The sequence below is a fragment of the Lepus europaeus genome, chromosome 10, assembly GCF_033115175.1.
Source record: "Lepus europaeus isolate LE1 chromosome 10, mLepTim1.pri, whole genome shotgun sequence".
NCBI lineage: Eukaryota > Metazoa > Chordata > Mammalia > Lagomorpha > Leporidae > Lepus > Lepus europaeus.
In genome coordinates, this window is record NC_084836.1 from 70163112 (window position 1) to 70186306 (window position 23195).

The 23195-nt window shown below is 48.0% G+C and overlaps 1 protein-coding gene across 3 annotated transcripts in view; it reads left to right on the forward strand.

Moving 5' to 3' along the window:
- Window positions 1-18666, forward strand: part of CERS5 (ceramide synthase 5) — a 32806-nt gene extending 14140 nt beyond the window's left edge. The window contains exons 2-11 of one of the 3 annotated variants that reach the window (XM_062203686.1): window positions 6306-6411; window positions 6994-7124; window positions 7802-7859; window positions 10767-10817; window positions 11624-11716; window positions 13235-13363; window positions 13464-13570; window positions 14591-14763; window positions 16477-16568; window positions 17794-18666. In XM_062203686.1, the coding sequence (XP_062059670.1) occupies window positions 6306-6411; window positions 6994-7124; window positions 7802-7859; window positions 10767-10817; window positions 11624-11716; window positions 13235-13363; window positions 13464-13570; window positions 14591-14763; window positions 16477-16568; window positions 17794-17943 (1090 nt within the window). In that variant the 3' untranslated portion in view covers window positions 17944-18666. Of the gene's footprint in view, window positions 1-6305; window positions 6412-6993; window positions 7125-7801; window positions 7860-10766; window positions 10818-11623; window positions 11717-13234; window positions 13364-13463; window positions 13571-14590; window positions 14764-16459; window positions 16892-17793 lie in introns of those variants that run through there. The other 2 variants (XM_062203687.1, XM_062203685.1) reach the window with 2 other exon arrangements.
- Window positions 18667-23195: the final 4529 nt, after the last annotated feature.

The following is a 23195-nucleotide window of genomic DNA, read 5'->3' on the forward strand; positions in this document are numbered from 1 at the left end:
AAATGGCCGCAACGACCAGAATTGGGCTGATCAGAAGCCAGGATCTTCCAGGTCTCCCACGTGGATATACTTGAGCCATATTCTACTGCTTTTCTAGGACATAGCAGACAGCTAGACTGGAAGTAGAGCGGCCAGGACTTGAAACAGCGCCCGTGCGGGATGCCGGCACTGCAGGTGGCAGCTTTATCCACTACGTCACAGCACCAGCCCCAAAAAACCTTTTGTAAAAGTTCTGTTTCAAATTATTTCACTTTCTTCATTAGGGAAATTCTTTAGGTGTGTAACTAAATCTATGTATTTAATGGTTTTCTCACAAATTAGAAATGAGAAAATTTTCCAATTACATGTCCTTGGTAAATATCATCATGAAACTTCATACGGGGCCGGTGCTGTAGGCCGCCACCTGCAGTGCTGGCATCCCACATGGGCGCCAGTTTGAGTCCCGGCAGCTCCACTTCTGATCCAGCTCTCTGCTGTGGCCTGGGAAAGCAGTAGAAGATGGCCCAAGTGCTTGGGCCTCTGCACCCGTGCAAGAGACCCAGAAGAAGCTCCTGGCTCCTGGCTTTGGATTGGTGCAGCTCTGGCCATTGTGGCCAATGGGGGAGTAAACCAGTGGATGGAAGACCTCTCTCTCTCTCTCTCTCTCTCTCTCTCCCTCTCTACCTCTCCTTCTCTCTCTGTGTAACTCTGACTTTAAAATAAATAAATAAATCTTTAAAAAAATTTCCTGGCTGCTCCACTTCGTATCTAGCTCTCTGCTGTGGCCTGGGAAAGTAGTAGAAGATGGTCCAAGTCCTTGGACCCCTGCACCCACGTGGGAGACCCGGAGAAAGCTCCTGGCTCCTGGCTTCAGATCAGCACAGCTCCAGCCGTTGCAGCCATTTGGGGAGTGAACCAGTGGATGGAAGACTTCTCTCTCGCTCTCTCTCTGTCTCTCTCTTTGCCTCTGCCTCAATGTAACTCCACCTTTCAAATAAATACATAAATCTTAAAAAAAAAAACTTAATATGATAGCATAAAAATAAGTGCTTGATAAATATTTGTGAAGTAAATATTCTTAGGGTCCAAACAGCTAGCACTGACAAATGCTAGTAGCTTTATATTTTTTACTGAACTTGGTAACTAGTGAGGGTGGGGTGTAAACTAATGACAGTTGTAGGACATTAAGACTGCTCCACAGTCCAGATAATCATAATTATTATCTTGGTGTCACCCAGGTGAGTGGGCTACAGAACTGTCCCTGCTGTTTCAAAGGGTTTCTTATTTGTCATCTTTCCCAGAGGTATCAGAGTACCCATACTGAAATGTCTGTTTCTAGTGAAAATAACAGCTGCCTTTCAGTGGCTGTTCAAGTGTCAGATACATCAAGTCATTTCATCTTGAAAATAACCCCATGTGGTAATATTACCCCATTTTATAAGTGTGTCACTTTCGCAGGTTCTGCCAGCTAGTGAAATCCAACTCCACCTTCCAAGATGTAATCACTTAATTGCTTCTGGGTTGAAGAAGAGGCCTGGGTTAGAGGGAAAGAGTAAGAATTGCAAAGGCTGTTTTCTGCTTTTGGATCTTCGTACAGTTATGTAGCTGGGAGGAGACAGATGATGCACTTTTCTTTTTGAAGATTTATTTTTATTTATTTGCAAGACAGTTTCAGAGAGAAAGACAGAGACAGAGAGAGATCTTCCATCTGCTGGTTTATTCCCCAAATGGCCGCAATGGCCAGAACTGAGCCAATCTGAAGCCAAGAGCTTCTTCCAGGTCTCCTGCATGGGTGCAGGGAGCCAAGTGCTTGGACCATCTTCTACTGCCGTCTCAGGCCACAGCAGAGAGCTGGATCAGAAGAGGAGCAGCTGGGTCTCGAACCGGCGCCCATATGGGATGCCGGCACCACAGGTGGAGGATTAACCTATATTTCTGATATGACATCAGCGCAACAACAAAGATTGACTGTGTTTATTATTTTTCTGAATGCTGATTAATCCTGGAACCAAACTGAGCTCCAAAAGTGGGTTTCTCTAGACAAGTCACTTATTGGTTACTGAGCAGCTACGAAGCACAGAGCCTTGGTAAATACAAAAGGAATATATTATCTGTGTCACCCAGATGAAACATGAGCTGGGGATTAAATTATTGGTATGCAGAATAATATACCAGCAATGTATAATAAGATATCCAATAACATTGACCTTTTGAATGGAACTTGTTTTTACCTCCCATGTAAAAGAGAATGGGTTACTGATATGACTAACTTTGTACTCTGAATCAATGTTTCCTTACAGCTCAGGAACTTCACTGATGATAAGAATTTAAAAAAAAAAAAAACTTTTCATAGAGAAAGAGAATAAAGTTTCGTATTCTCAGTCCTTTAGAGATAATAAAATCTAGATTCATATGCAGGTAAGAAAACAGGTCAGGAGCACTGCATCTTCTGCCTCTCAGCACATTTTCAGCGTGGGACTGCCCACGCCACTAAGGGGGCTGAAACTGGTTTTGGCTAATTCTGTAAGGTGCTCTGTAGAGCTTTCCTAGAGCAGATGCTCACACAGATCTCTGCTTGTGGTGGAGTGCGAGATTCTTCTTGGAAAACGAGTTCCTCAAATGTTTTTTTTAAAAAATAAGCCTTGGCCTGCGCCACGGCTCTATAGGCTAATCTTCCGCCTACGGCGCCGGCACCCCGGGTTCTAGTCCCGGTTGGGGCGCCGGATTCTGTCTGCTCCTCTTCCAGTCCAGCTCTCTTCTGTGGCCCTGGAAGGCAGTGGAGAATGGCCCAAGTGCTTGGGCCCTGCACCCGCATGGGAGACCAGGAGGAAGCACCTGGCTCCTGGCTTCAGATTGGCGCAATGTGCCGGCCGTAGCGGCCATTTGGGGGTGAACCAACAGAAAAGGAAGACCTTTCTCTCTGTCTCTCTCTCTCTCTCTCTCTCTCTCACTGTCTACTCTGCCTGTCAAAAAATAAAAATAAAAATAATTTTAAAATAAATAAATAAATACGCCTTATTTGAAAGGCAGCACAACAGAGAATCTTTCATCCACTGGTTCACTCCCCAGATGCTTGCAACAGGCAGAAGTCCAGAGCCAGTAACTTCATCTGGGTCTCTCATGTGGGTGGCAACAGTCCAAGCACTTGGGCCATCGTCTGCTGACTTCCCAGGCACATTAACAGGAACCTGGATTGGAAATGGAGCACCTGGGACTCAAACCAGCACTCTGATATAGGATGCCAATGTTGGCAGGCAGTGTGCCACAATGCCAGCTCCCAGCTCCTCAGGTTTTTTTTTTTTTTTTTTGACAGGCAGAGTGGACAGGGAGAGAGAGAGACAGAGAGAAAGGTCTTCCTTTGCCATTGGTTCACCCTCCAATGGCCACTGCGGCTGGCACGCTGCGGCCGGCGCACCGCACTGATCCGATGGCACGAGCCAGGTGCTTCTCCTGGTCTCCCGTGGGGTGCAGGGCCCAAGCACTTGGGCCATCCTCCACTGCTTTCCCGGGCCACAGCAGAGAGCTGGCCTGGAAGAGGGGCAACTGGGACAGAATCTGGCACCCCGACCGGGACTAGAACCCGGTGTGCCGGCGCTGCAAGGTGGAGGATTAGCCTAGTGAGCCGCAGTGCCGGCCCCCAGCTCCTCAGTTTTTAAAGATCCGAAAGCTACAACTTAATTACAATCAATAACATCATAGAATTGTAAAAAAAAAAAAAAAATCTTAGAAATCATTTTGTGTAACCTCTTCTTTAAGATGATGAAACCAAGACCCAAGAGAGTAAGTGACTTAAGCAAGTTACTGATAAATCTGGGAATAGAATTGAGTGTGAATAGGTAATTTCCCTCCTGCCTTCTCTAACTACCTGATTTCTTTATTCAGGACTACTGAAAGTTCTAAATATTTCCATAATATTTCTTTTGGTCATGCAGAAAGGTGACTGTGACTCAGGAAGAGCTCAGTCTCCATTCCACTTTCCCCTCCAGTTAAACTCTTAGTCCTTTTATATACAGAAAACTGCTTATGAAGCACCTCGCTTGTATCCTTGTATCGGGTCTTTTGTATACATTATCTCATTGAAAAGTAGAAAGTGCTCACATTTGATTGGGATGTGAGTCACCTGGGGAGCTTGTTAAAAATGCAGATTCTGATTTTTCAGGGCTGGGATAGGGCTCAAAGTTACGCATTATTGAGCCATTACACATGCTAGCTAGAAGAAGAAAAGACCAAGTCCTGAGATGAGTCCCTGCACCTGCTAGCAGCAGAGCTAGGTGGCAGTTGGACAGTATCCCCAGATTATTTTGCTAAGGTTGATTTATTTATTTTTTTTTTTTAGATTTTTTTTTAATTTTTTTTTTTTATTTTTGACAGGCAGAGTGGACAGTGAGAGAGAGACAGAGAGAAAGGTCTTCCTTTTGCCGTTGGTTCACCCTCCAATGGCCGCCGCGGTAGCGCACTGTGGCCGGCGCACCGCGCTGATCCGATGGCAGGAGCCAGGTGCTTATCCTGGTCTCCCATGGGGTGCAGGGCCCAAGGACTTGGGCCATCCTCCACTGCACTCCCTGGCCACAGCAAAGAGCTGGCCTGGAAGAGGGGCAACCGGGATAGGATCGGTGCCCCAACCGGGACTAGAACCTGGTGTGCCGGCGCCGCAAGGCGGAGGATTAGCCTAGTGAGCCGCGGCGCCGGCCTGATTTATTTATTTTGAAAGAGTTAACACACAGAGTGGAAGACAGATCTTCCAACTGCTGGTTCACTCCCCAGATGGCCACAATGGCCAAAGCTGTGCCAGGCTGAAGCCAGGAACTTCATTCAGGTCTCCCACATGGCTGCCACGGGACCTAATGCTTGGACCATTTTCTGCTGCTTTTCCCAGACCATTAGCGAGGAGCTAGATCAGAAGTAGACCAACCAGGACACAAACTGGTGTCCATATGAGATACTGGCATTGCATGCAGCAGCTTTACCTGCTGTGCCACAATGCCAGCTCCAAGATTGTTTGTTTTTTAATATTTATTTATTTGAGAGGCAGAGTTACAGGGAGGGAAAGACTGAGAAAGAGGTCTTCCATCCACTGGTTCACTCCCCAAATGGCTGCAATGTCCAGAGCTGAGCCCAAGCGGGTGCAGGGACCTGAGTACTTAGGCCATCCTCCGCTGCTTTCCCAGGCCATTAGCAGGGAGCTGGATCAGAAGTGGAGCAGCCAGTACTCAACCCAATGCCCATACAGGATGCTGGCGCTGCAGGCAGACTTAACCTACTGCATCCCAGCTCTGGCAAGATTCTGTGTTTTTAAAAAGCTTCTAGGAAATGCCAATAATGCTGTCGGTGTGGACCATATATTGAGTAGCAAGGGTATTGTTATTATCTTCTGCTTATAGATGAAAAAACTGAGGCTTAACTTGGCCAGAGTCATGTATGCAGTAAATGGTAGAATAGTGATTTTATCTAAGTTGTTTTGATTCCAAAGCTCAATAAGTTATGACAAGTCAGAAAAGAGAGCTTACATTCCAACATGTTTCTCTCTCTCCTCACTCTCTCTCTCTATTTGATCTTCATTTTAGAGGCAGAGAGATCTTCCACCTGCTAGATCACTCCTCAGATACGTTCAGAGGGACTGGGCCAGGCTGAATCTGGGAGCTAGGAATGCATTCCAGGGCTTCTGTTGGTGGCAGGAACTTGGTTACTCAGGGCCTGTGTTAGCAGGAGGTTGCAGTCAGGAGCCAGAGCCAAGTGTGGAACCAAGGCACTGCAAGTGAGATATGGGCATCTTAACTGCTAGGTTACATGCCCACCTCCCAGTATGTTTTTTTTTTTAAGATTTATTTATTTATTTGAAAGAGTTACACAGAGAAGAAAAGGGGAGGCAGAGAGAAAGAGAGAGGTCTTCCATCCGCTGGTTCGCTCCCCAGTTGGCCACAACGGACGGAGCTGCGCCCATCCGAAGCAAGGAGCCAGGAGCTTCTTCTGGGTCTCCCACGCGGGTTCAGGAGCCTAAGCACTTGGGCCATCTCCTACTGCTTTCCCAGGCCACAGCAGAGTTGGATCGGAAGTGGAGCAGCCAGCACTCTAACCGCGCCCATATGGAATGCCTGCACTGCAGGCGGTGGCTTTACCCGCTATGCCTCAGCACTGGCGTGCCCAGTATTTCATCAGTTGGTCAGTTCTCAAGTGTATCAGTGGCAGAATCCAGAACAAAATCAAAAAGTTCTAGCTCCCTGCCCATTGTTTCCTTGTTTTCTTCCCAGCAGTCCACTAATCAGGATCTATCCTTCATGTGTAGCAAACCATATTTAGAATTGGCCTTTGGGTTTTCTCCATTGCAGATTTATTGCTAAACCCTGTGCACTCCATGTTGGCATCGAGGACAGTGGACCTTATCAGGCCCAACCCAATGCCATCCTTGAAAAGGTGTTCGTATCTATCACCAAGGTAAGTGGCCAAGGACATAGGAAAACTCATGTGAGGGGTTGTTCCATAGGGCAGAGGAGGTAAGGACAGAATGGGTTGATCTTTAACATTTGGGTAGTCTTCACAGCCATAAAGAGAACTTCATCACCTTAGAGAAGTCCCTTTGGGCCAAGAGCCCCTACATGGTCAAGTTTACACTTTTGAATTTTAGGCCCAGCGGCCGCCTGCACCTTCTTTTCCCCCAAATCGCATCAGATCTTATTTTTGTTTTTCCTTGCTCCTGCTTCTGTCACTGCTTAGTTGCATAATCAGGATGGGGGTGGTACAAGCAGCCTTTACAGTGTGGGTTCTGAATGCGCTTTTTTAACTCAGCTTGGACTGGAGGGAGAAGACCAGACAAGGATGTGTGTAAGTAAGCAGTGAAGGCCCTTAGCTTAAGAACTAGAATTTCTTGCGAAAAATGACTTCGGGATAAAACCTGGAATGGTAACCATCCGTTGGGCCAATGTTAGTATCACCCTTCTGCCACTTGGTTGGTCAAAAAGATTTAATGAGGGGTGTGAGGGAAAAATGGGTATTCTGACTGTGGTCATATATCTACAGTATCCTGATGAGCAGAGGCTGGAGGGCCTGTCAAAGCAACTGGACTGGGATGTCCGAAAAATCCAATGCTGGTTTCGCCATCGGAGGAATCAGGACAAGCCCCCAACGCTCACTAAATTCTGTGAAAGCATGTAGGTGTGCAGAGGGAGGTGGGCAGGGATAGAACTGAACTGAGGTTTCCTTTTTGGAAGTCATTTCTGTTATTAAGATAACGGTCAGGGGATGTGGAGGACTAACTCAGCCTGTTACAGGGAAAAAAGAACAGAACTAGCAAACGTGTAGCCCTTCGTACCTTGTACATGCTTACTACAAAGCTAGATGTGGTTCCATTTGGCGCCCATTACCTAGATAGACAGGGAGTGAATTCCTGTAACTGCACTTAGGTAGATAGTGGAGCACATTCTTGTACATCTTGATAGAGGCAGCAGTTTAAGTGATGTTTTTGTGGGAAATGTTTCTCCACTAGGAAACATAATCCTTCATTTCGCCTGGTTTTCACTAATCAGCCTTAGGCGCAAAGTATTGTATTAGTCATGCCATGCAAAGACAAACATTAGCACTGTATCAGGCTGTCTGATAGGGAAGAAAAGTGTGTTAAAGCCAATATGTACTTGTGGAAGTCTGCTGTAGGCAGAGGCTGGAAGGAGACTCTGGGTTTTTAGGTAACAGTATTTGCCCCTATTCTGGAAGACTTATGCTCACGAATAACTAACTGTCTTCTCCCCAGATCTGTGGTCTTTACTTCCCTAGCCGCAGCAACTTTCTGCTGACTAGACATTTGTCTAACCTGTACATTTTGCCCACCCAGGTGGCGATTCACTTTTTATTTATGTATATTCTGCTACGGAATTAGATTTCTCTGGTCGGTGAGTCTGAACTTTCTCTGGCCTTCTGATTGTGTTCTAAGCATGCATAGATCTCTGGAGATAAGAGTTAAGTTCCTTTAGATCTTTATGTTTCCCTAAGTTTTTTCTGTGATGCCTGCAGCCCAGGTTTGTATGCTACTAGATTGCCTTACCTCTGGGGGCTGACTTCAGTGACCTCATGAGCCCTCCTGTCATACTAATAATAATAGAAATAATTAAATTAGAATAGTACTTAATGGTTTACAAAGTGCTTGACAAAAACCCTGTTCTTGTGTCAGCCTACTTCCCATCCAGCTCCCTGCTAATGCACCTGGGAAAGCAGCGGAAGATGGCCCCAGTGCTTGGGCCCCTGCACTCACATGGGAGACCTGGCTCCTGGCTTCAGCCTGGCCCAGCCCTAGCTGTTGTGGCCATTTAGGGAGTGGGCCAACATATGAAAGATCTCGGCCGGCGCCATGGCTTAACAGGCTAATCCTCCGCCTTGTGGCGCCGGCACACCGGGTTCTAGTCCCGGTTGGGGCACCGGATTCTGTCCCGGTTGCCCCTCTTCCAGGCCAGCTCTCTGCTATGGCCCGGGAAGGCAGTGGAGGATGGCCCAAGTCCTTGGGCCCTGCACCCGCATGGGAGACCAGGAGAAGCACCTGGCTCCTGGCTTCGGATCAGCGCGGTGCGCCGGCCGCAGCTGAACTAATGGCAAAGGAAGACCTCTCTGTCTCTTTCTCTCACTGTCCACTCTGCCTGTGAAAAAAATTTTAAAAAAATTAAAAGAAAGGAGAAAATAATATAATGAGCAATTTAATAATAATAAATTCAACAGCATAGATAAAATGGACAATTAACTCCATTAGAGATTTTTATTTTATTTTGGTAATTTATTTATTTAAGAGACATATTCAGAGAACTCCCATCGGCTGGTTCACTCTCCAAATTCCCTGCAATATCAGGGCTGGGCTAGGTTGAAGCAAAGAGATGGGAACTCAGTCCAGGTCTACCACGTAGGTTGCAGGGACCCAGCTACTTAAGCCATTGCCACTGCCTTGCATTGTCTTCATTAGCAAGAATGCTGGAGTTAGCAGCAGAGCTGGGTATCAAATTCAGGTGCTGCAATATAAGAAGTAGGCATCTTTTGTGGGTTTTTTGTTGTTGTTGTTGTTGTTGTTGTTGTTTTAATGCTTACATTTATTTGAAAGGCAAAATGACAGAGAAAGAAAGAGATCTTCCATCTGCTGGTTCATTCCCTAAATGGCTACAATGACCAGGGCTGGCCCAGGCTGAAACTGGAAGTCTAGAATTCCATCTTTGGGGCCGGCATTATGTCGTGGTGGGTTAAGCTACTGCCCGTGATGCTGACATCCCATATGGGTGCTGGTTTGAGAACTGGCTGAGTCATTTTCCACTGTGTTTCTAGATAAATTAGCAGGGAGCTGGATTGGAAGTGGAGCAGCCAGGAATCAAACAGAGTACCAATTTGATACAGATGGTTCGATACATCTGCTACAGATGCCAGTGTCCCAAGCAGTGCTCGAAATGTAACAATGCTGGCCCTCAGAAGAGAGCTTCTTAACCACTAGGCTAAATGTCCTCACTGAGAGTTTTTACTTTGGGTTTTTGAACCTGTTATGGAGAGCTCTCGGTTTTTTAAGGATTTATTTATTTATTTGAAAGGCAGAGTTAGAGAGATGGAGGGGTGGATTGAGAGAGATCTATCTTTGTTTACTCCGCAAATGCCTGCAGTGGCCAGGGCTGGGCCACACTGAAGCCAGGAGCCTATTACTCCATCTGGATCTTCCATGTGTGGCAGAGGCCCCAGTACTTGGGGCCTTCTTCTGCTGCTTTCCCAGCACTAAATAAGCAGGGAGCTGGATCTGAGGCAGTGACATCACAGGCAGTGGCTCAACTTGCTGTGTCACACACTGGCCCCTTGCTTTGTTTCTTTAAGATTTATTTGTTTGCTTAAAAGGCAGTGTAACAGACAAAGAGACAGAGAGATATCTTTTCCATCCACTGGTTCACTTCCCAAATGGCTGCACAGCCAGGTCTGGGCCAGACCAAAGCTAGAAGCCTGGGCCGGCGCCGCGGCTCACTAGGCTAATCCTCCACCTTGCGGCGCCGGCACACCAGGTTCTAGTCCCGGTCGGGGCGCCGGTTCTGTCCCGGCTGCCCCTCTTCCAGGCCAGCTCTCTGCTGTGGCCAGGGAGTGCAGTGGAGGATGGCCCAAGTGCTTGGGCCCTGCACCCCATGGGAGACCAGGATAGGCACCTGGCTCCTGCCATCGGATCAGTGCGGTGCGCCGGCCGCCGCGGCCATTGGAGGGTGAATCAATGGCAAAGGAAGACCTTTCTCTCTGTCTCTCTCTCTCACTGTCCACTCTGCCTGTCAAAAAAAAAAAAAAAAAAAAAAAAAGCTAGAAGCCTGGAACTCCATAGACCCATGTGGGTGGCCAGCGTCCACTGCTTTCCCGTGCACGTTAGCAGGGAGCTGGATCGGAAGCAGTAGCCAAGCCCTGAACCAGCGCTCCAGTATGGGATGCCAACAGCACAAGCAGCGGTTTATGCTGACGCACCACGGCATCAGCCCCTCTGTTGACTACTGAAAGGTGTCACCATCTTCCTGCTCCCCAGGTTTTTATAGCCCAGGTAGTGATAGTTTTCCCAGATCTATCCTAGAGTTCTTCCTGTCCTTATTAATCTCATAGCATAGTTCTGTGTTTATAACACTTCCTTGTAGAAGAATAACCTAGCCACTTTTCAATCCTTTAGAGATTCCTAAAGAATGTCAAGGACAATTCTTTGTTGTGTTCCTCTTTTGCCCCTAGCATGGAAAGAAGGGGAATACACCAGGGAGATCTTGAAGCAAGATGTTTGAGAGTCCCGGGACTAACTTGGATGATCTGTTTTCTCTTTTCAGTCCCCTTGGTTCTGGGACACCCGACAGTGCTGGCACAGCTATCCATATCAGGTAGGATCTGAGCCATTTTGAAATAGGGACCAGAAAGTTCATGGGAAATACATGTTAACAACAAAACTTATACGTGGATTTCCAAAGTTTTTTTGCACCAAAATAAACTTTAATTCCATTTTCCACAAACTTTTTGAAGTCCCGTTGTAGGTGTACAAAGTAGGTTGGGTGAGAATGCATTGTTAGTCCCAGGACAGATGGCATTTGCTCTAGTATTTTTTTAGGGAGGCTGAGAGGATAATCTGTATGTTTCTGGAGCCCCCAAGGCAGTGAAATCCAGTGAGCTTTTTGTTCTAGGTTCCCCTCCAGGGCGGGGAAGAGAAGTAATTTGCCTGTATGTAGTGAGGTACTTTCTGGTCAGGGGTCCTGTCTATATCAAGGACAATGTAGACTTCCCTTCAGTGCATCTTGGTTCTAATCTGTACCGGAGAAATGTGAGAGAACTGTTGGAGGGTTGGGAGAGGAAAGCCTGAGTAAATTTAATTCCTTGAAAAGCACTAATTGTCCAGAATTCTAGACGTATTGATTGATGGCTATAGTATAAAGTAACTATGTCTCATCTCCAAAAGTTGAGTACTAAGGGTGTGTGTGTGTGTGTGTGTGTGTGTGTAGGAGCAGAGGAAAGAGATTTAATAATCTTCATGCCAGTCCAAAAATCTGTTAGCTGCTGCAGATCTTGGGAGGTGATGGGGAGGAAAGATGTCTTATAATTGGGGTCGTATTGGTCCTCTGAGAGGGAGAAAGTGGTGTAGATGGAATGTACCTTTGACTAGCTGGTATTCTAACTATTGCTTTCTCTCTTCCAGCCTCTTTCAAGTGGACTTTACTACTATTATGTCATGGAATTGGCCTTCTATTGGTCTCTCATGTTTTCTCAATTTATAGACATTAAAAGAAAGGTGAGGACATGGACTCGCTCAACTCCTTAACTTACTGAAGCTTTCTAACAGCTACCATCATTGCCATTGTGATGGGGTTCTGCCCCCTAACGGGCCCACCAGAGAGGGAGAAAGTAGGTGTGATAGAACTTTTAGCTCTCGGCCAGTGCCGTGGCTTAACAGGCTAATCCTCCGCCTTGCAGCACCAGCACACCGGGTTCTAGTCCCGGTTGGGGCGCCAGATTCTGTCCCGGTTGCCCCTCTTCCAGGCCAGCTCTCTGCTATGGCCCAGGAAGGCAGTGGAGGATGGCCCACGTCCTTGGGCCCTGCACCCGCATGGGAGACCAGGAGAAGCACCTGGCTCCTGGCTTCGGATCAGCACAATGCGCCGGCCACAGCGGCCATTGGAGAGTGAACCAACGGCAAAAAGGAAGACCTTTCTCTCTGTCTCTCTCTCTCACTATCCACTCTGCCTGTCAAAAAATAAAATAAAAAACTTTTAGCTCTCGGTAATGCTCCCAGGAAGGAGACTTGATTAAGAATCGAGTCTGTTGAAGACATTCAGGGCTGCCCAGGATGAGGACCGTGAATCAGCCAAGAGGAGTGCTGCCTGTGCTGCTTATACTTTACAAGACTCAGGAGATGACCAGGACTTGAGGACATCAAGGCCTGATTTCTAGAAAAGTTGCATCTGGCTTTTGTGTGACACCAGGACACCACCCCCCCAATCTCTTTTTTTCCCTCCCTTTGTACTTATTTCACTTATTCAAAGAATGTCAACCAGAAGGAATTTTATGATTTGTTTCAGAAACAAAGATTCAAAGAAGTGAGTTGACTTGCCCATACAGAAATGACTTTTTTTTTTTTTTTTTTTTTTTGAGATTTAACAGGGAGCTGGATCAGAAGTAGAGCAGCTGGAACTCAAACCAGGGCTCATATGGGAAGCTGTCCTCACTGGTAGTGGTTTAACCTGCTGAGCCAGTGTCTGCCCCTAGAAGTGACTTAAGTTTCATACAACTAGAGAGAAGGGGCAGAGTCTTCATGTTCTCAATGATGTCTACCTGACCTAATGTGGTTGGAGCATCTCTAAACCTGGTCTTGGGTGAGGGTAACCAGGGTTAGCATTTATGGGTTTGAAACTAATCTGGGTTGTTAGTTTTGTTAACACAGAAATTTAATAATCAGTTTTGATGCCTCTCATTACCTATGATCAGGGCACACAGATCCTCTTGTTAAAATTTTAATGTAATTTGAAATATGTATATAAATTTTAAAACATAATAGACTATGTACTTGCAAGATCATCAAAGAAAATTGCTATGTTTTGTGCTTTGGACTACATTAACATAGGCTCTAGGTTAGTCACTGTTGGGGGAGGGCATTCTGGGTCAAACGCTAGGCAGCTTCCTCAGGGAGACTCTAACCAGAATGGAACCTAGAAGAGGCAGGCTCAGATGCTCAGAGAATAATGCAAGAGGCTGATTTGACTAGCACTGCTACAACCTTGCCCGCACCTCACCTATTTCCTTTCCTTCCTAGGACTTCCTGATTATGTTTGTACATCACTTGGCCACCATCGGGCTGATCACCTTCTCCTACATCAACAACATGGTCCGGGTGGGGACTCTGGTCATGTGTCTTCATGATGCCTCAGACTTCTTGCTGGAGGTGAGAATCCGGCTTCTCTTTGGTCGTCATCCTTTTCTGTCCATTTCTTCCTAAGCAAGAACTGACTCCCCCGACTCAATTCTTATCTCCCCTTCTCCAGGCGGCCAAGCTAGCAAATTATGCCAAGTATCAGCGGCTCTGTGACACCCTTTTTGTGATCTTCAGTGCTGTGTTCGTGGTCACTCGTCTAGGAATCTATCCATTCTGGTAGGTGCCAGGGCTGTGGAGCTGTGGTAGGTATCTTAGTAGTGATACCCTTCAGCTGATAGAGAACACCAAGAACCCTGGGGTCCTGCTTTTTCCTTGACCTAAGCTGACTCTCCATAGAACTCCCTCTGCAACAGCCAGGGCTGGACCAGGACGAAGACAGGAGCCTGGAACTCCATCCAGGTCTCCCACGTGGGTAGCAGGGTCCCAAATACTTGGGTCGTCTTCTACTGCCTTCCCAGGTACATTTGCAGGCAATTGGATCAGAAGCAGAGTAGCCAAAACTCACACCAGCTCCCCGATGTGGAATGCAGGTGTGTTAAGTGGCAGCTTAATCCACTGTCACAAAACCATTCCAGACACACACAATTCTACATTCACCAGTTTATGGTGCAAAGTCAATGACTCTCTGGAATGGAAATTTGCTTCATCTGGGGGAATCATCTATGTACTATCTCGGATGCAGCTACTACTGATCCAATTTTCTGAACCTCTGCATATCTTACATGATTAACAATGTGCCTTATTATATCCTTATTACATCTCCACTATCTTTAAAAATAGAAAACCCTGAGGGCTGGCACTGTGGCGTAGCTGGTTAAGCTGCTACCTGCAATGCTGGCATCCCAAATGGGCACTGGTTCAAGACCATCCCCCTACACTTCCCATCCAGCTCCCTGCTAATGCACCTGAAAAAGCAGCAGAACATGGCCTAAGTGCTTGGGCCCCTGCATACCCCCGTGGGGGTCCCAGAAGCAGCTCTGGGCTCCTGGCTTTGTCGTGGCCTAGCACCATTGCTAGCCATTTGGGAAGTGAACCAGCAGATGGAAGATCACCGTCTCTCCCTCTCTCTAACTCTGCCTTTCAAATAAATCTTAAAAAAAAAATAGAATACCTTGTAGTCCCCTCCTCTCCTTTATCCTGTTCCTGGAACTTCAGCTGATGTAAGGTATGGGGAAGAAGCACACAGGGCTCTGCCCAGCTTTAACTCTAGAATCTGACGATTGACTTTTCTTCCAGGATTCTGCACACAACTCTCTTTGAAAGTTGGGAGATGATCGGGCCCTATCCTTCCTGGTGGCTCTTCAATGGCCTTCTCCTGATCCTACAGGTCCTGCATGTCATCTGGTCCTACCTTATTGCACGAATTGCTTTCAAAGCCTTGATCCGAGGAAAGGTGAGGATGCGAGATGGTTTCTTTGGGCTGTGTGGGAACATGGGCATTAGCCCGCAGACTGTCTCTTGCTCTCTAGCCTGGGGAGTCCCATCTGTACAAGCTCACCAAGCACAAAGCCTAGGGCTCCAGAATTTTTTTTTTTTTTTAAGATTTATTTATTTATTTGAAACATAGTTGCAGAGAGGCAGAGAGAGAGAGAGAGAGAAGTTTTCCATCCACTGGTTCACTCCCCAACTGGCTGCAACATTTGGAGCTGAGCCAATCCAAAGCCAAGAGCCAGGACCTTCTTCTGGGTCTCCCACGTGGTTACAGGGGCCCAAGGAGTTGGGCCATCTTCTGCTACTTTTCCAGGCCATAGCAAAGAGCTGGACAGGAAGTGGAGCAGCCGGGACTCAAACTGGCACCCATGTGGGACGCCAGCACCGTAGGCAGCAGCTTTACTTGCTACACCACAACACCAGCCCCAGGGCTCCAGAATTTTTAACTTTTCTGTTACCATGAATGTTTAGCCCTTGAGGCCTGACAGATGCAAGAAGAAAAATCTACCATCTTCCTGTCTCTTAAGAATGGCTGTCATGGGGCCGGCGCTGTGCCATAGCAGGTAAAGCCTCCACCTGCAATGCCGGTATCCCATATGGGCGCCAGTTGGAGACCCGGCTGCTCCACTTCCGATCCAGCTCTCTGCTGTGGCCTGGGAAAGCAGTAGAAGATGGCCCAAGTCCTTGGGCCCCTGCACCCACATAGGTGACCTGGAAGAAGCTCCTGGCTCCTGCCTTCGGATCAGTGCAGCTCCAGCTGTTGCGGCCATCTGGGGAGTGAACCAGAGGATGGTGAACCAGAGGATGGTGAACCAGAGGATGGTGAACCAGAGGATGGAAGACCTGTCTCTCTCTCTCTCTCTCTGCCTCTGCCTCTCTGTAACTCTGCTTTTCAAATAAAAAAATAAACAAATCTTTTTTTATAAAGAATGAGTTTATGGAACTGGCACTGTGGCATAATGGGTAAAGCCACCGCCTGAAGTACTAGCTCTGTGTGTGTGTGTGTGTGTGTGACTGTGACTTTCAAGTAAAATAAATAAATCTTTAAAAAAACAAAAAAGAATGGCTGTTGTTAAAGAATTTGAGAGGTGGTGTTCACCATCTCCTGCCCCTTAGCCACCCTACTTCCAGGGATTTCGCATTTTTCTTTTCAGCATGGGGACCTTTTCTCCAAGGCAACCACAGGCAGAGCACCAAGATACAAACTGCGTAAAGGCAGATCGTTAGAGTGCTTTGGAGTGGGGTGTTGAAGTTTCTAAGCTACACCAAGATGATCTTGCTTTGATACTCATGATGTAGTCTACGTGAAGAACTGTTTACCTGCCTCACCCCTCGCTGGTACGAGGCAGGGATCCTAAGCGTTTGGTGTAAAAGCCTCCAAGCACAAAGAAAGATGCCATCAGTAAGAAATGCATCCCTGGATTCTGCAAGCTGGGAAGCAGTCAGCTTGACTGGCCGTGGAGCTGGGCCTTTCAGCCTCCGGGAACACAGACTCCCGAGTGGGCGGGGCTCTGCCAGAAGGGCGCAGACTCCAGGACAAATGGGCAGAATGGGGCCTGGGTGTTTACACTCTCCTGTGTCATTGTTCTCCAAGACCGTAAAGGGTTTCAGAGCGTGCAGCTTGCTGTGGCTACTGGACGCCTCTCTTCTCCCCTGCTTCTCTTTCTTGACCAGGTGGCCTGTCCAGGAAGGACTAGATCCAGACTCTGTACTCTCCACTCTTTTCTCACCTCCTTCCTTTTCTCTATGCCTGGTGGGAGCTGGACAGTTTCATCTCTTGCATGTAAGTGTATCTGTGCTTCTAGTATCGGGGAAAGCGTGCCTGCCGGACCGTGGTGCTCCTCCTGCTCACTTCTGTTCCCCGGACCTGTCTCCAGCGTCCCCTCTCTCCTGACCTTGGGGGGCTGTGCGTGACTGGAGCTGGGGTTGCCGGGTTCCTTTCCTAAACGGAAGCAAGAATTGAGTCTATTTTGTTTTGCTCTCGAAGCTCCTTTCCCCTCATATGTGGAGACATTCTGCCCTCTGATGAATATTTTCTAACGATCAGAAGTCCACAGCTGTAATAAACCACTGAGCACAGAACGGACCCAAAATGAATGGCCACTTCCTGGGAGCAGCATTTGTGGCTTGCTTCTTTTTCATTCCTTTGTCTCACTTACTTTTCGGTTTGGGTTTTGAACATACATTTATTATCCTTGAGTTCAGAGGTCAGAAGTCTGCCAATGGTCTCCCTGGGTTTTTCTTCTTCACATTTAAGATCCATGGGACTTTAAATACCCTTTTTTGACTTGCAGGGTAGCTTGAATTAGGAAACACTATTCTTATCCAAACTCCTCATTTGAAACTGCAAAACAAAAAAAGCTCACTTGAGGAGGTGAAGCTTGGCCGATGACATCCTCTTCACTAACTGCCCATCCATTTTGTTCCCCCCCTGTACTGCGTACCTTGTGGGTGCTGAGTGTCACAAGAGAAGTGACCTTGATGATAGGAAAGGAGAGAAGATGGGGGTGTGGTATCATGAAATAGTGATGCTTGAGCCCAGGAATAGTAGGACTTCTGCTACAGCTGTTAGGGATCAGGTTTGGAGATCAAACTCAGGATAACCAATAGGCATAAAGCAGTATCCACATCACCAGAAGGCGGAAGCAGTGGTGACCGTCATATGTGTTGTTTGAGTTGGACTTTCTTGTTCTTTGAGGTGTAGAAGGAAAAGGGGTAACTGGAGCTTCCATGAATGATATCAGTTCTCACAGCCGAGAGGTCCACCCCCTCTCCCAAAGCGTCTTCTACTCCGTAGAGAACAGAATCAGAGCTGACAAGAGAGGAAAACAGAAAGCAGGCTAAGCACACTGACTGTGTGCTCCAGATAATACTCGGGAGTCAGATGTCACCAGAAAGTAGGCCAGACTGGGGACAGGGCTGATGCGGGCTCTGTGCGCTTAATCTGCCTCTGATCCTCTCCAGAAAAGCCCTGTCCTCACTCTGCTGCCTTTGGTTCCATGCGCCAGGTGTCCAAGGATGACCGCAGCGACGTGGAGAGCAGCTCAGAGGAAGAAGACATGGCGGCCTACACAAAGGGCCCCCAGGGCAGCTGCCCCAGCAACGGGGCCAGCTGTGTGAACGGCCACATGGGAGGCAGCCACTGGGCTGAAGAGTGAAGTGGTTGGTATGGGAACTCCAGCACACGTGGCCTTGTAGGGCCACTGGTGACCTACGCCCATCGGGCCACCCCACGTCTACACGCCCGTGACTAGGGGACTGCAAGGCACTGAGGAAAATCAAAGAAGCAAATATTTTCACTTTTTTTAAAAAACTCTGCCATTTTGTATTTAATAGCCTCCAGGTCCTTTAAATAATGTTATTTGTGTGTGTGCGTGTGTGTGTGTGTGTGTGTTCATTGTCTGGGTTGGGGCATATTCGGGACTGGGGCCACAAGGCCTCTGCTGGTCCTGTCTGCATCCAGCTCCAGCCCGGCTCTGGCTGTGTGTGAAGTCTGCCGGCTCTGGACTGTCTGCTCCCTCACTGCCCTTGGCCCTGAGGCCCTAAACCCCGGGCCACCGGCATGCAGCCAGCAAGCTCAGCTCCCGGCTCCCACACGGTGCCTCTTTTGGAGCTGGAATCTTCCCCGCTGATGACTCTAGACACAGAGACCTGGGCGGATGGCCAGACTGCCGTGGCCTCTAGCTAGATCCCCTTCCTACCACCTGGTGATGACAGGGACAGCTGCTGATTCCCTGCGCTTTGCTCATGGTACGCAGGCAGGGGGGTGGCGAGGCTGAGCTGAGGGCCGGAGGGCAGCAGCCACTGGGTGAGCTGTTCCTGATTTGATACTGTTGTTTACTCTCCCGTGATTAAAAGTGCTTCAACCCTCCTCTCCTGTCTCACCCTGCTCAGTGATTCTTTTTTTTTTTTTTTTTTTTTTTTTTTTTTTTTTTTTTTTTGACAGGCAGAGTGGACAGTGAGAGAGACAGAGAGAAAGGTCTTCCTTTGCCGTTGGTTCACCCTCCAATGGCCGCTGCGGCCGGTGCACCGTGCTGATCCGATGGCAGAAGCCAGGTGCTTATCCTGATCTCCCATGGGGTGCAGGGCCCAAGCACTTGGGCCATCCTCCACTGCACTCCCTGGCCACAGCAAAGAGCTGGCCTGGAAGAGGGGCAACCGGGACAGAATCCGGTGCCCCGACCGGGACTAGAACCCGGTGTGCTGGCACCGCAAGGCGGAGGATTATCTTATTGAGCCGCGGCGCTGGCCCTCAGTGATTCTATCCCAAATGTTTTTCAGGTCTGACTCAAAAGGCCCTGGACACCAAATGTTTTTCTTTCTCCCAGGGGGTGCCTACATTTTAGGGCTTAATATTTAAAGAAAGAGTAAATGTGCCTAATGGGTCACGGGAACAATACTGACCAGAAATAAAACAGCGGAGGCTTTGGTTGAAGAGCGGGTGTCCTTTGGTTATATATATGCATTTCTCAGAGACAGCATTGTAAAATTTTGTTAAGTGGTCTGAGTCGATGTTTTCCCTTGTAGCCGATAGAGTACTCATGCTAATCCAGATGTTTCTCTAGTGCAGGTCTGGTTTTCATTCTTCAGAATAACTTTCCATTCCATTTAGTGAACATTCCAGTTATCAAAATACTTAGAACGCTCTACCTACATTAAGACATACGGAAGCATCATGTCGGGGAAACGTTACAAATAGAAAGAAACAGCCTTTTGTTCCAAGTTTCAGACACTGCCTTGATGTTCACTACATTTTAGGAATGTTGGCCCTCCTAAACTTAGTTTACTGAGAGACTGGATTTTAAAACGACTTCCTGTAGAGCCTGAGAAAATTGAATTCTAAGTAGTCATTTGTTCAGCTTCCCATACTGTTAAATAGAAGCATAATTATAAAAAATGCTTTCGAACATCAGACAAAATATTTGCCTTTTGAAATCTGAACAGTTGCTTGGTTAATAGAATCTTGGTTGGTTGGCCTAACTAATCAAACTGTGCAACCAAGTGGAATAATAATAGCTAGTCCATGGCTCTTACTGCATGCATGTCGGGCGCTGTATTAAACACATATGATAAAGATGAGGCAAAAAGAAGTTAACTTGCTAAGGTCAAACAACCAGTAAGAAGTCAAGCCCAGGGCTAGCACTGTGGCATAGTGGGTAAAGCCACCTCCTGCAACACCAGCATCCCACATGGGTGCCAGTTGGTGTCCCTGCTGCCCCACTTCAGATCCAGCTCCCTGCTAATGGCTTGGGAAAAGCAACAGAAAATGGCCCAAGTGGGAGATCTGGATAAAGCTCCTGGCTTCAGCCTGGCCCAACTCTGCCTGTTGTGGTCATCTGGGAAGTGAACCACTGAATGGAAGATTTATCTCTCTCTTTTTCAAATAAATAGGTAAATTAAAAAAAAAAAAAATAAGTCAAACCTGATGTCTCTATTTTTTTCCCATTTCTACTTTATTTGAAAGGCAGAGAGAGGGCCGGCGCCGTGGCTCAGTAGGCTAATCCTCCGCCTTGTGGCGCCAGCACACCGGGTTCTAGTCCCGGTCGGGGCACCGATCCTGTCCCGGTTGCCCCTCTTCCAGGCCAGCTCTCTGCTGTGGCCAGGGAGTGCAGTGGAGGATGGCCCAAGTGCTTGGGCCCTGCACCCCATGGGAGACCAGGAGAAGCACCTGGCTCCTGCCATCGGAACAGCGCGGTGCGCCGGCCGCAGCGCGCTACCGCGGCGGCCATTGGAGAGTGAACCAACGGCAAAGGAAGACCTTTCTCTCTGTCTCTCTCTCACTGTCCACTCTGCCTGTCAAAAATAAAAAAATAAAAGAAAGGCAGATTGAGAGAGAGACTCTTCCACATTGGTTCACTCCCCAAATGTCTGTAACAGCAAGGACTGAACCAAGCCGAAGCCAGGATCCCAGAACTCTGTCTGGGTGTCACCACACAGGCAGTAGGGACTCAAGCACTTGAGCCATTACCTGCCACCTCCCAGGATGCACATCAGCAGGAAGCTGGTTCAGAAGTGGAGGGGCCGGGACTTGGACGAGGCACTGTTGACATGGGAGATGGGTGTTCCCAGTGGGGCTTCGCTGCTGCGCCAGAGCACCTGTGCCCGTGGTCTGTATGGTTAACCAGTGTATCCTCTATATTCACCACAGTGACGCCTGTACTACCACTTCCCAACACCTCATAATGAGGAAGAATAGATGTTAAAGGAACATTTATCCAGAGGCACGGTCGTCATAGTTTGCCTTGGACGAACAAAGATCGGTTACAGGAACAGGATTTTGTTCTGTGAAGAAACTAAGTGCGTATGGTTGGAGTGGGAGTGAAAGCTTGGATGCTAGGGAGTTTGAGTACAGAGTGAGGAGATAATAGTGTTCTTGGCACAGCGAGACTGTGATAACACCAATTTTGTAGATACCCTGAGAAGTTCTCATGCCTGCAAAGACCCAAATTAGTGGAGAGTAAGATACAGACTCACATCCTCCCTACCAGAGAACAAGGTATATCTTTAAGAGAAACAAGGCATGACCTTTCCTCTGTTGAATGTAAAAGGGTTTTAACTTAATTGCAGAACAGGGGCTGGCATTGTGGTGCAGCAGATTAAGCTGCTGCCTGCACACTGACATCCCATAGGAGCACTGGTGTGGATTCCTGGCTGTACCACTTCCAGTCCAGCTCTCTGCTATGGCCTAGGAAAGCAGCAGAAGATGGCCCAAGTGCTTGGGCCCCTGCACCCACATGGGAGACCCAGATGGAGTTCCAGGCTCCTGGCTTCGGCCTGGCCCAGCCCCTGCTGTTGTGACCATTTGGAGAATCCATCAACAAATGGAAGATTCTCACTCTTTTTTCCCTTTCTCTCTATAACTCTGCCTTTCCAATAAATAAATTTTTTTAAAAAAGAAATGTTATGTAGTGTTTTATTCTATGAAAGTGATTTCACATCAATAACTGAATTTTAAAACATGTATGGAAAAGCAGGAACTATTATCCCCTCTCCATAAGTGAGTGTTATGCTTGTCTATCAGGCTAATCAAAACATACCCTAAAACACACTGGCTTAAAAGGATAGCTTATTGTTATCGGTCATGGTTTGGTTGGCTGCTTGAGCTTAGTTGGGGGTAGCAGGTGTTGCAGTCAGAAGGCAGCTAGCTGGGAGTGTCATCATTTGAAGACTCAACTGGGGTGGATGCACTTTGCCTGGCTCTCTGTTTGATACCGGCTATACCTTGGGAGCTGTCAACTGGAGTGCCTCCACGGGACCTCTCCGCTGTCTTGCGCTTTGCACAGGGAGCTGGGTTCTAAGAGGCAGGAAGCAGAAGCTACTAGGCCATTTGAGAGGGTTGTCTAGAATTGGTACATATCCCTTCCACTGTATCTTCCTGACCAAAGTTGTCACAGGGAATGCACAGATCCAAGATAGACTCTGCCTCTTGACTGGCAAGTGGTAGGGTCACTGAAGAACATGTGAGATGGGACGTATTGTTGTAGCATGTTTGAACCATCTAATCTTGCCTCAAGAAGCAACTCAAGTTTCAAAAACAAGTGTCTTGGCCAGCGCCACGGCTCACTAGGCTAATCCTCCACCTTGCGGCACCGGCACACTGGGTTCTAGTCCCGGTCGGGGCGCCGGATTCTGTCCCAGTTGCCCCTCTTCCAGGCCAGCTCTCTGCTGTGGCCAGGGAGTGCAGTGGAGGATGGCCCAAGTCCTTGGGCCCTGCACCCCATGGGAGACCAGGAGAAGCACCTGGCTCCTGCCATCGGATCAGCGCGGTGCGCTGGCCGCAGCGCACCTACCGCGGCGGCCATTGGAGAGTGAACCAACGGCAAAAGGAAGACCTTTCTCTCTGTCTCTCTCTCACTGTCCACTCTGCCTGTCAAAAAAAAAAAAAAAAAAAAAAGTGTCTTTGGGGCAGGCATTTGGCAGCGGTCAAGATCCCACTTGGGATGCAGGCACCTTGACCACTAGGCCAAATATCCACCCCTGTTCTCTGAATTTAAAGCAAGTTCCTTAGAATTCAGATCCAAGTATTCATGCAGCGACATATTTTCAGTTCAGTAGCACATTGTGTGCCTGCTTTGTGGTAGGCACTGTGAGAGGAGCTGAGAAGACAAAGATGGAGGCCGACGCTGTGGCATAGAGGGTTAGGCTGCCACCTGTGGTGCCAGCATCCCATAATGGGCGCCAGTTCAAGTCCAGGCTGCTCCACTTCTGATCCAGCTCTCTACTATGGCCTGGGAATGCAGTGGAAGATGACCCAAGTCCTTGGGCCCCTGCACCTGTGTGGGAGACCAGAGGAAGCTCCTGGCTCCCGGCTTCAGATCGGCGCAGCTCCAGCCATTGCGGCCAATTGGGGAGTGAACCAGCAGATGGAAGACCTTGCGCACGTGCTCTCTCTCTCTCTCTCCCTGCCTCT